The sequence below is a fragment of the Coloeus monedula genome (genome assembly GCF_965178545.1).
Source record: "Coloeus monedula genome assembly, chromosome: Z".
In the NCBI taxonomy this organism is placed as follows: domain Eukaryota; kingdom Metazoa; phylum Chordata; class Aves; order Passeriformes; family Corvidae; genus Coloeus; species Coloeus monedula.
Genome location: NC_138822.1, coordinates 18,323,202 through 18,336,112, shown reverse-complemented (window position 1 = coordinate 18,336,112; position 12,911 = coordinate 18,323,202). Strand labels below are relative to the sequence as shown.

At 38.6% G+C, this 12,911-nt stretch overlaps 1 protein-coding gene across 1 annotated transcript in view; it reads right to left on the bottom strand.

Moving 5' to 3' along the window:
- Positions 1-12,911, bottom strand: part of MAMDC2 (MAM domain containing 2) — a gene marked incomplete at its 5' end in the record, with an annotated part of 55,021 nt that overhangs the window by 2,505 nt on the left and 39,605 nt on the right. Inside the window, 2 exons of the mRNA XM_082300955.1 lie at positions 1,578-1,671; positions 11,805-12,070. Of these exons, the coding sequence (XP_082157081.1) occupies positions 1,578-1,671; positions 11,805-12,070 (360 nt within the window). The remainder of the gene's footprint in view (positions 1-1,577; positions 1,672-11,804; positions 12,071-12,911) is intronic.

Here is a 12,911-nt window from a genome sequence, read left to right as displayed (position 1 = left end):
TAGCTACCTAGCAATGCTTACAATAGCCACAAGGTTATTATACAAGCTACCTTCAAACTGTCATATTAAATTAAATTTCATTTTCTTCACATCTTTGGGAAAACCTGTGCCCTGGTCTAGCTCAGTGACATGTACTAGGATTATTTTAAACAGTTTATTATTCTTCACAATAATGGTTTGGACCAGATGATCTTACGAGGTATTTTGGTATTAATGGCTGGACTCAGTGATCTTAGAGGTCTTTTCTAACCTTAGCAGTTCTATGATTCTATAACAGGCTCTGTTACAGAATTACCAGTGTAATTTTCTTCACTGCTTTGGCACCCCAAGCAGATTAATAAGTTCCAGCATAATAAATGCACCTTGTCAAAGACTGGAGTTTCTGTGATCTGAAATCAAATGCCACATTTAGCTCTCCACTGTTCCCTTGGCACCAGATTCTACTGCAGCCTACAACAGACCATGGAGCTGCAATTACTAGAGTATTTTCATTATTTCAATTCTATTAGATCATACAAAAGGTGATATAATTCAGGTGCATGCCAGGAGGCTTCTGTCAGGTCTTCTGCTGTAATCTGAATTTGTCATTCAGAAATAGATACTCTGAGCTGCCTTTGCCTTTTGAAGAGAAGGAAACCTTGATACCTCTGGGGCATTTTTCAGGCATTTGTTTTGCTGCCATCAGAGACAAGCCATGGCATGACTACACACCCAGACACCAGTTCTGCACCTTTGGTCCCTTTTCCAGTTACTTACGAATTACAGCAAGGCAAGACAACTGTTGGAAATACTTTAGAAAAATGGCATCTTGTTTTGTACATGTGACTTCTCTTTGGTTTATGAGCCTGAATGCATGAAATCCAATCTAAAGAGGTCATGAAAAAGCTATTAGGACCATTGGAAAGGCATGGCTTTATTCCAAAGAAGAATGGGACTGCAGATTGTGCCTGCCTCATGAGAATATTTTCTAAATTAGGATACAATTGTTGTATTGTCAAACCTCAAAAAGCCACAGAAGGGGGAGTTTGGTGAGTTCAGAGAGGTTAGCCTGTGCATGTCAGAGGGTAAAGTCTTGCTGAAAACCACTCATTTCCTCCTACTACAGAGGAAGTCTTGGACTGCTCTTCTCTGTCTTCATTAAAGAACTGCAGCTCAGGTAAGGCTGTGTCTTGGCCTTGCACAACTGTACTTCAGGACTAAAAAAAATAATGCTGTGTTTTGAAAAATACTGCTTTTGGGTCCTTTCCTGGCTTCTTAAATATCATTTGAAAACTACTTTTCACTCAGTTGGATTGTGGCTTAATTTTAAATTTTAATGCCCTCAAAGGGCCATCACAACTGCTCTGGAGTCACTGAAATTTATTAGGAGCTAGCTAGTACCCAAAAACTGGTCCTCGCTGGATGTTTGCTACTTTGCAAAAATAAGATTTATACAATACTTATTGGGAAAAAAGAAAAGACAAGAAACCACAATGGGATGAAGGCAGCTGTAGGATAGGCTTGGAAAATGAAGGTGTATGATGAATTCTTACTCAAAAGGAGAGCAGCTGTTGGATAACAAATACACGTGGCCTTACCAGCAGCCTGGCAGCTTCCCAGGCTCAATGATACATCATCCAGTGCCACAAGTCCACAGTCCCAGAAGCTTTTACACCAGCTGACAAAGACAACCTGCAATACAGGAAGGAGATTTCAGATACAGAACCTGGTACTGTTAAGAGTCTGAAATTTTGGTGTTTTTTCTAAATGCACAAACAATTTTGAAATCTACAGAACAGGAATAATGAATCTGCTTCGTCTTGGTACATTCTGCCAATGTCGATTCCAGTGGGGATTAAATGTATGTTTTCAATCAACAGAAAATATTTTCTCACTTTTATAGGCAAATTACATATGTCTGTATGTAATTCCCATTTTACTAGAGTATTTTTTTGTCTATGAGAAAACATGACTCGCTGAGGTTGTTGTGGTTTTTTCTTGTGCAATACCCAACATGAACAGCTCAAATATCCTCAGCTATCTTATCCTGAAAACCAGGAGGTTTTATCCATGGAAAAATAAATTTGAAAGAGTAATTCAGAATGATGGGCAAGAGAAATGGCTGTGCAAAGAATAATAGAGATGAACTGAAACTTCTGCACAAAATGGGATTATTCATAAATTACTCAATGCCATAATACCATAGAGCAGGATGCTGGAAATGCTAAGCATAATTCACAGTATTCATCTGAGTTCATGAAGATTAATAAAAACATCCCAGATCTTTGATTTGAGTAAACATTAATTCTGCCATGAAAAATACATGTCACTCATGAGATAACAAAATAAAATGTTAAGAAACTGTAAGAGTCCCAGCTGCCCTTCTGCCAAGATTGACACCAATCTGTTGGAAATATAGAAGACACATTAAGGTTTATTTTGTAAAAACATTGCTGGTGGTTTTCTTGGCCTAACTACTCCAAACCATCTGTCTGACCACTAGGGTTATGACCATAATTTGGGAGGAGCTTTTCAAAACAATTCCTTTGTGTTGAGGTCTATGCTAGTGATTGGAGATGGAATAGTGTCACTTCTAACCATTTAATATTCTGGACAACACCTCAGTTACATACTTGAGGTTACATGCTGACTGACAAGTTTCATGTGGATACAAAAATGCTTTTAAAAGTTGTTAGAGCATTATTTAGTATGTTGTCTTCTAGTAGGCTTGGTAATATCTTTGATATGGTACCTACATGGTATTTTGCCAGTTTGCTTTGCTGTATAGTATTTATTAACCCATTTGCTTATAAAACAGCCTGGAACGTGACTACACCAAAAACCTTGAAGCATGTATGCATTATGCTGCCCAGCATGCAGCAGTTTTTGAAACTCTTCCATTCAGTCTTGGTTATTACTGATTATCTGTCTTATAAACTGGTACTGGTATGGACTTGAGGAGTGCCCCTGCACAGAATGCATAGCTGCTCAGTGTATAGTGGCCTAAACCACACACTTTTTTTTTTTTTTTTTTTTCCCCCCTCACTGTAGGGCTGTATCTCAGCCTCAAGGTTTAACAGGACAAAAATTGTTTCATACTTTGTAAGTTCATTGTCAGGACACAGGGGCAATCTTTTAAAAACAGTAGCATTTATTGAAAAAATGCATAAAATAAGTGTAAAGTAAGATACTAACGTTGAGTGAATATCATTCACCAGAATTTAAATAAATGCATTCTGGTGAACATATGTAATAAACTAAAGACATATTATAGCCCTAAATCCATGAATCTTCAGAAAACCACACATGTAAGGGTGAAGTCAGTCCTCATTTGTGAAACAACATTTCCACACTGTGGTATCATGTTTTAAGCAATGTCTTTGTATTGACATCATTGGGAGCAGGATTAAGTTCTTTATTCTTAGATTGCAGTAATTTGTTCCATACAAGGTATATAACTACCCATTGGATCCTGCAGAAAGTCCTCCATTTCAGAAACATCACAACAATAACTGTGGTCTCTCAAAGGTCATTGAACCAGTAATCTTTGTACAAACAAAGGATTGATCTGCTTCAGTGACACTTGTAAATTTGTTCAGCTTTGCCATCTGTAGCTTAAGCTTCACTAACTTTCCACTTGATTTTTGTGGTGTTGAGTGACACACTGCCATGAGCAGACTTTGTGATTTCACAGGCATGGAGTGTGGGAGCTTCTGCTTGGGAATGCGGAGTTTTCAGTTTTGGCTATAGTGAATGTACTAAAATTGTTACAGTCCCCTCAACTTATTTTGTTGTTACATTCTTGATTTAGTTTTAGGCAATGGACTAGAACATTTTGGTTCACAGGTCAAATTTATTCACTCTTCTTCTGTTTCAGATATCCTTTTCTGTCATAAAGTGAAGTATTTGAGTATTTGAACTTTACCTACCAAAATTGTATCAACTTGGATTTACTCAACAACTGATTTTCACCCTTAGTCAGATCTCTGAATCCTTCCTACAGTCTCAATAGAACTAATTTCATGATGCTTTGCATTTGTTCTTGTTTTGAATTAAAATATTTGCTAGGTCAATTTTTCCAAAATAAAATTTTATTACTTTATTTCATGCGTTGGAGAAGAGAATAGGGGATTCTTTGTGCTCAGCTTTTTTTGTCATAAAGCATGGCAGATGAACAACATACTGATAGTTTCAAGCTAGGTAACAGATATTCCTAGACTTGCATCCTATTTTGGAGGCTAAGCTAAAACCTTATCCAGTGCAGGCAGTTGTTGCCTGTATTACTGAAAAATAAAACACATCTCTCATGTCTCTCTTTGTTCCAATAACAGGACACAGCTAGGGCACCAGTTTCCTTCCAAACCATTGCCCCAGTTTATGGAAGCTGTTTGTTTATTTTGCAGTGCTTAATCAATGGCCCTGGCCTTCAGTCTCAAAGTACCAATAATCCTTTCTTAGCACTTTCCTGGATGATATCAGGATGAGCAGTGCCAGATGAGAACAGCTGGTCGAGCAAGCTTCTGCCAAGACACCATGTTGGGTTGTGCTGCAGATACTGGGTGAAGTAGAAGGGACTTCTCATCCTTAGCACTCTGCAACTCTACAAGCAGAATGTGGGTTAAAACTCACACGCGTATGAAGTTATTCTGCTTTTAGAGGAGAAGAAGTAGGAGGACATCCATTAAGGTACCCCCAGTGTAAGGAAGGACTAATGGGGAAGCTTTGTTATAGGAGGTTTGGACTAAGAACAGGAAAAAAGGAGAGAAGACTCCCTTGAATCCCTTTATGTTCTGTGTATTTTCTTTCCTCCTTGTTTATCCCAGAAAGTATACACCTTGCTCAATTAGAGAGCCAGATCAGCCAAACAGAAGAAAAACACTAAAATGGCCCAATCTGGTGACTTAAAAGCAAGCTGTGCCTCTGCAGCAAGGTAATTTATCTTATTCCACCCTAATGAATATTCCTAGATTTAAACGACACACTGTAAACTGTAAATCTGTGTAGACACAAAACTCAGTATGTCAATTAGACACATTTAAAGTTCAATTTCCTAAAGAAGAAGGACAGTTATAGTGGAGTTCAAGGTGTTTTCTTCTGAGAAGCTACTGTTGTAACTTCCTCAAAGTGACACAAAACTCAGTATTATAAAATCAAAAAATAATTTGAACACTAGAAACAGAAGTGTGACCTGACACTAAGATGCAGTCAAGATGTTTTCACAAGACAGGGAGTCTGACTTTTCAGTCAGTTATGCAAATAAACAGCCATAGAAGCATGTAAGCCAGGGACTGACCACCAGCACCGGGGATGGGAAAACCATTCTGACTGTCTCACGGCTGTTCAATACAGATGTTATAAGCATAGACCAAATTACTCATAACCAGCTTAATTAAACTAGATTTTAAGTGGCTTGTATCTCTTTGGCTTAAACAGTCAGAAATGCATTTATCAAGAACACAAGTAAGATACTAAGCCAAAATTAGAATATCTGCAAGCTTCTGTCATTTAAAATAAATTGATTTAAAATGGCACTCACTAGGCAAGTTCAGTTTCTTGCCATGTAAATACAACAAGCTTCTGTGGGAAAAATAATATAATATGGAAGCTTCTACATAAATAATTGGATAACATTGTGTTGGGGTCCCTCCCCTGCCGTGCAGCCCTGGCAGAGGGGCCCTGAGGGCACAGGCACGGGGTTTCCCTGCCCCTGCTCAGCCTCGTTCCCATGGGTTGGTTTGTGTTCCCTGCGCGGGCAGAAGGACCCTCGGGTCCCGTGACTGGAACAGTTCCTGGGCAGAGCCCCGGCCATGCGGCTGGGGAAATAAACATCTCTGAAACATCTACCAAGAATCTGTCCATATAGATTTCTTTTCCACGGGCCTCGTTGTCTGATACACGTGTTGCAGTATCCGCGCTGTAACAACATTGGTAATAAGCTTGTGACAGTTGAACAAATATTTTTGAAAACCTTTCCTGTCCAAGGGCAGAAACATGCAATGAAACAGAAATATAAAGCTAACAGAATAACCTAGTGCCACAGGCTGTTTATCCTACATCTCTTTTTGCTGGATTGCCCAGCCTTGTAGAGAACACTGCCTGCACACAAATGTATACAGGACACTGATATTCTCATCTGTCCCCCACCACCCTCCTAGATTTCCACAAATCTACTGTAAGGGCTCTATCCTCATTCCAGTCAAACAGCTTCCTTGGCTCTTTTTATGAGAGGGAAAGGTTCTTGCCTATAGACCAAAGAATCTTGTCAGATGAGGTAGCAGTGTAGTATCATAATACCAAGTGCCCAGAACAGAAACTGAGCAAAAAAAGGAAAGTGTCCATTAAGTATCACAGATACCAAAAGGAGATATGTAGTATTTCATGCAACATATTACCTTGCTTAGTTACTGTGGAGATGCAAGCTACTTCGGCACTGCTTCCTAAACTGAGTAACTAATTCAGTTTCCAGTATGCTGTTTCCATAACTGTATATTGAGCACCACAGGAACTAAGGTTCACACTCTGCAAGCACTACTCTACTGTTTCCAAGCCCTACCATTCTTATTTTAGACAGGCATTTCTGGTGACTGTTCTTCAGGAAGTTTCTTATATTAGAAGTAAGAGAAGGAAGGACAGAAGGACTGTTCTATAAAACTGCAGCTCATTCCAGCCTCTTTAGGGTAGATACTTTATTGTGGGAAGACCAATAAAGGTTTTGTTGGAACAGTACCAAAAATCACTTTTATTTGACACAAGTGTGAGTTTTTCAAAGGAGGAGGAGGAGGAGGTGAAGATGAGGATATCTACCCTCCTCCAGTTGGCACCTGACTGGAGAACTGTGTTTTTCATACTGGTGACTTGATCACAGGGATCTAGGACTTCATCGTTTATCCAAGATTAATTTAGTCATTTACCTATGACTTTGGTGGACAAGCAGGAAACACAGATTTCTCAGAACCAAAGAGAAATGTTAGAATAATTTAACATTAAGCATCACCACAGTGATGATCTGAGAAGAAAGGTCCAAAGACACTCAGATCAAGTGCTAGGAAGGCAGCGGGGTGATAATAGATATTTAGGGAAAACAGTACAAAAAACAAACCAGCCCTAAAGCTTTTATAGTATGTCCAACCCAAAAAAAGCTGAAGAACTTGCTGAACTGGAGGTCACAACTGAACCACTGTGTTTACAGTCACTGTGAAGTCTATTTTCCATGAATTTGTTGAATCCTTCTAAAAATGTATGTATACTATTGGTCTCCACAGCATCCTGCAGCACAGTTTCTCGGTGTTTAGTTTTTCTGAGAAAGTCCTCTTTTCTTTGTTTTAAAACATGTAAATATTCAAGTACAACACTCAGTCACTTGATTTTCCTTTCTTACAATTGCAACTAAAATTAGTTACAGAGGATGAGTGAAAGCAAGCAGATGAACTCAAGTAAAGAGAGTGAGGAAAAAAACATCAAAGAGGAAGAAAAGAATACTTAAGGAATGAAAATGCAAAAATGCAGCCACAGCTACTCTGATGAAATAGGATGGACTGTTACACTGGTGACCTTTCTGAGGATTTGATTATGAACTCTTTGGAAAGTATCAAGCACTATATTATACATTGCAAAAGCTTGCATGGTGGATAAAGAATGCAAGATGTTTACTTTCAAAAACCTGAGCTTCAGAATGGTAACCCAAATCCAGCAGAAATGAGTAGAACTGATATAAGCAGAACCAGTTGAAGTCAAACCTTCATTTTAATCTAGGCATTTGACTTCATTGTGAAGTTGCACAAAAGAAATATCTTTCCATGGTGGTGTTTACCCACATACACACACACACACAATATTAAAATGTGGATTCTTGCTTCACATTTCATGTGAGCTTCTCAAGGATGCAAATGGTATGTATAATTTTCTTTCAGTTAGCTCTTATATTTTCCTGAGACATATTGGCATGGAAGATCAATTTCAGTATATTCAATCAAATGAAAATAATCTACATATTTCAGATTTAGGTTTTCATACTGCCCTTCCAGAGGCTTATACAATAAACCATGAAGGGTTTAAGTGATTATAAAAAATATTAGAATTTTTTTTTCATTTCTTCCTTCTCACACTTTTTCCCTGGGTACAGTATAAATCAGTATACACTGTGTGTATATAGGATCATAGGTACTCACATCAACTAGAAGAGACAGTGCTGCAAGTACCAATTGAGAAATCAGGACTTTAAATCTCCTGCCTTCTCACTAGCATCGTCAACATACGTATTTGCAGTGTGTGCACACACACACACATACATACACACACACACACACACACACATATGTTCGTACGTATGTATGTATGTATGTATAGACATTTATGACTTGCTTAACTGGATCATACCTACCTAGCCTTTACAGCATTTTATTTTCAAAGTGTCATGTTAAAGCCAGCTGGCCAGCTTCACATTTCCTGCTTACAGAACTCAAGCCATCAACTCGTGCCAGACTGCAGTTAGCTAATTCAAAAAGAACTTGCAAAAACCATTACAGAAGCCAAGAGATGAAAATCTGCATCTTTTTATTGTCCCGATGCAAAAAAAATATGCTACCAAAATGAAACCTTAGATGGATTTTAAAAAATTACATTTTATATTGTTTTCAAAGCTTTGGGAGTAGTATTTGTAGTAGAAGAAAGATGAAGGATGTGGGTAATCAGTTACTTTAGAGCAATTATTCTCTGGCTCAAAAATCATTATGACCTTCAGGACACACGACTGTGTCGCTGACTTGACTGGCTGCCAAGGAACTGCCAGGAGACTGTTTACTGTTTCTACAGGTGCTGACCCAATCCAAAAGTCACACCTGGTAACCAAGAAGCTTCTCAGCCAAACTACTGTGCATGCCTACAACTTCTTGCCATCCAAGTCTACATATCATGCATCTCAGAAAACAATAAAATAGGCACATTGGTCACTACATCTGTATTAGAGGAAAGGTGGCAGCCCTATCTTATTTTGAGACCACCTCTCTTCACTAAAAGACCGTTTTTCACTTGCTTATAACATTGCCAAGACACAATGATTTCAGCTCAGATTTTCCTTGCTACAGCCTTTTTTGGAAGATTTAATCCAAAACAGTTCCATCATTTCCGAGAACAAGGCTAGGAAAAAAGGGTTTATTTTGCCCCTATTAAGCAAAAAAAAAAAAAAAAAAAAAAAAAAAAAAAAAAAAAAAAAAAAATCTGTGAAAAGCTTGAGCATTCCCAGGCTTTGGAGTAGGAGCAGAAAAGTGTCAGAGTCTGGTCTTTATGCCAGTACTATACTTTCTGTCAAGTCATTAGTTTTTTAAAAACTGAAGTTTGTAAGAAATGGGACAAGCAGGGCAAACAGAGTGAGACATGAGTAGTATTACAGGGAAAAAAAATTGGACTGTCCAGAGCTGGGAGTAAGATGAGGATTGGGGTGGGAGGTAGAGGGGTGGATTGTTGCCTATGGGACAGGTTATATAAAATAAAGATGCCTCAGTGAGGATACAAGAGACACAAGGACAGGTTGCAGGAGACTGGACAAGAGAAGCCAAGCTTCTGTCAGATTTCTCAGTCCTGTCTCCCTCTGGAGCCTGAAGTGTAATCCCTGACTTGCTGGTTCCCACCACTCCTTTCTATCAACCAAAACATGCTCTGGTGAACCTCCACTGCTGCCCCACATTGAAATGAGAGTTTCTTGCCAGGTATTTCACTGGGTGCTAGGCAGACACATCTTCACGGATAACTAACCTGAGTGTTTACACAGTGCCACATAGTAGTACTTCATTTCCTTCTGTTGGCTTAGAAAAGAAGAAACAAAATAAAGCATAAAATACAAAAGTATTAAGGTTGAAGAGCTGGGCATGAGATTGCAAGGAAAAGCCAGAATCAAGTTCACTGTGCAACTTCATTCAAGCCTACTTCTGAATATTACGAGCAGACAGCCTATAACTACACCAGGTTTTCACCCTCTGCCTTAAGCAGACATGCTTAAACTTTGGCAATATTTGTCTTTTTTATGCTACCTTTCCATCTGTAAACATATATTGTACTTTTCCATATTAACATGTTTCAGAACTTCACCGATTTTCTTCTATTTGTCTAAGGAAGACTTTATAAACTGAACCCCCTGCCAAATACATAGTTATTTAGCTAAGGGGTGCCTTAGTTATGGTATGCTGAACACATGCTGACTTCTGTAAAGCACAATAAATCTCATATTTTGTGATATTTGAGGAATGCCTCCACAACAGAAACATTTTGCAACTTGTTTCCACAGGAAGAAGACTTTCACAAGACCTGAAGCACCCAGTAAAGGTTTTTGAGAATTGCCAGAGGCCAATAAACTATGCTGCAGAGCATGGTGTTTCTCCCCCTCCTACACATCTTCAGGCTCAAAAGCAGTGAAGTAAGCTTCTTCACAACTGTTTTAGATATACTGACTTCTAGGGAAACAAAAATTGTTCTTCACAAATTTCATGCTGGAAATGTCTGATGCTAAAAAACCTGCCACTTCCAAGGCTGTCAACTAGTTTTAACAGTCATACTTAGATGTCATCACTACTCACACAGTTGATTATGATACATAAGCTACTAAACCTTTCCAGTAAGAAATACCTAAACAGGAGATGACAAAAGTAAATTATGTTTGCCATTTTAACTTTTCCACAAATATCTTGGGATGATAATATGAGAAACCTTTCTAGTATGCACTTGCTGGGCATAATAAAATTCTTTTTTTATTCTCTAACAGTTGAAAGGGAATTATAAATTCTGTTATGTTTTATGCATAAAGTAAATAAAAATCTCACTGAAGCTTTAAGGTATCAGGTATCTGACAGAAAACACTAGTCAACAAGTAGGACTGAAATTTTAAATATAAATTTGCCTCAACACAGTTAGGCAGCTGGGTTTTGGTGAACTTTTATGCTCAGTAACTACTGCTATTTCAAAAACTAATTTGTAGTGGACAAAATGCTTAAGATGTTTGTCTTTAATTTAGGAAGCGTTAGTTGCAAGACAAGCTTCCATTCATATGTTCATCATATTATCACACTCTGGTCAACATGTAGTGATCTGTCTGGTCCTCCTTAGATGACTCACTGATAGTGAAAGTCTGTTACAGAAATCAGGATCACTACAGAAGTAGCGCTTACAGAAATACGTGTAAAAGTCAGTCTTTGTAAAAAGAGTGGAAATGAGGAATACAATGGCTTAAGGACTTAGTCAGGAGGTGATGTCAAATACCAATGTGTTATTAACTTGCTGAGATAATATAATGACCTCTCAAACGTGGCATTGCAAATTCTTCAAGCCCACTGCTCTCATTTACACTGATTTCTGGTTTCATATTGTAGCCCAGCAGTTAAGTTTAGGGAAGTAGGATCAACTCCGCATTTTGACCAGAACTTAACCAGTGCTTTTTTGATTAATTAAAATCTCTAATTGAGTATGAGGATGATGTGACTCACATAGGAAACAAGCAAACAAAAATGAGTGAATGTGGAGCATGCTGAGAAACCGAGACACAACTGGCTTTTGTTAGAGCTCCTCTGGTGAGATCTCTAGCAATACTGTGACTACAGCTGAGGACACCAGGGCAACTTTGTACATGTTCCTGGTAAAAAGCCCCTACATCGGGGCTCCCATGGCAGCCAGGCTGTGAGGAAACATCCTACACACCACTGTACTTCCTGGGGAATACTAATTCACTTTGTAGGTATAGCTCATTTAGGTTTAATTCCTGTGTAACCAAGAATTCTGAGATGAGAAGGCAAGGAAAATCTCTTGTAAGAATTCAGCAAATTTGAAGAGTTGGCTCTTACCTTGCAAGGCATAGGTTTTTTGAAGGAGATTTCAGCTTGAGTCCAAACTCCCTTTGGAGAGTCCAAGACAGACCAGATTTTCTCTTGAACTACATGATTCTCCTCAAAGATGTAAACTGCAAGAGTGCCACTCATCTTGAAAAACCCATATAGGGCATAATAAAAACGCAGACAAAACTGTAAGTTTCCTGGCAGGGTCGGGCCATACAGACGTCCAATGTACCCAGGCTGTGATGTAAACTTTGTGTTTGCCAACAAGTAATAACCTGCAAGACAGCATAATGATTGTATTTCATATTCTATTAGCACAGCTGATTTGCTATTAAAGCAGATTCTGTTATTGCATCAGACTTGGGTTATAAAAACGGTTCCAACTGGCAAGAAATAGATTTATCACACTCTGACAGGAAATAACAATTTTTTTCCAAAAGCATCCTGTCTGCTTCTAGCTAAACTGGCACATGGCTAAGTTACCAGAAATAAGTACTTATCAAATTTACCCTGAAAAATTCCCTGGCCTGCTGGCCTCACTGGAAAACTGTCTGCTTCAAGATTACAACTGCGAGACAAAAAAAAGGAGGGTAGGGCACAAGGCCTATTATTCTCTGCACCAACTATAAGGAGGTGAGACTTTAGCACATATAATTAATAACCATAAATACACAAAGAGATGTTTGAATTTCAGAACTTATTCACAGTCCTTTCACCAGGTGGTTTCACTACACAATAGATAGTTTTCCCTTAAAAATGACAACTATCCTAAGCCCAGAAGGGCTAAAAGGCCACTTTTCCTCTATAGTAAAAACAGTGCATTAAGCTATGACTACATTTACTTGCATGTTTTTGTGGATTCATCCCTCCAGCAACTACAGAGTAGTATAGTGAAGATACTCTGATTTATGGCTCTGCCTGACTATTCAACAGGTGACCTTCCTCCTTTACACATGGGGAAGCACAGCCAGAGTTCCAGACAGGATCAAGCTGTGGACACCAGTTTTAATCACAGAGAGTTGCAGTGAGGCAGACTAACCATTGTGCCAGTGATATTAATTAACAGGTGAACAGTGATACAGTGGGTTAACCTTTATATAACCTTTTATATAGCAT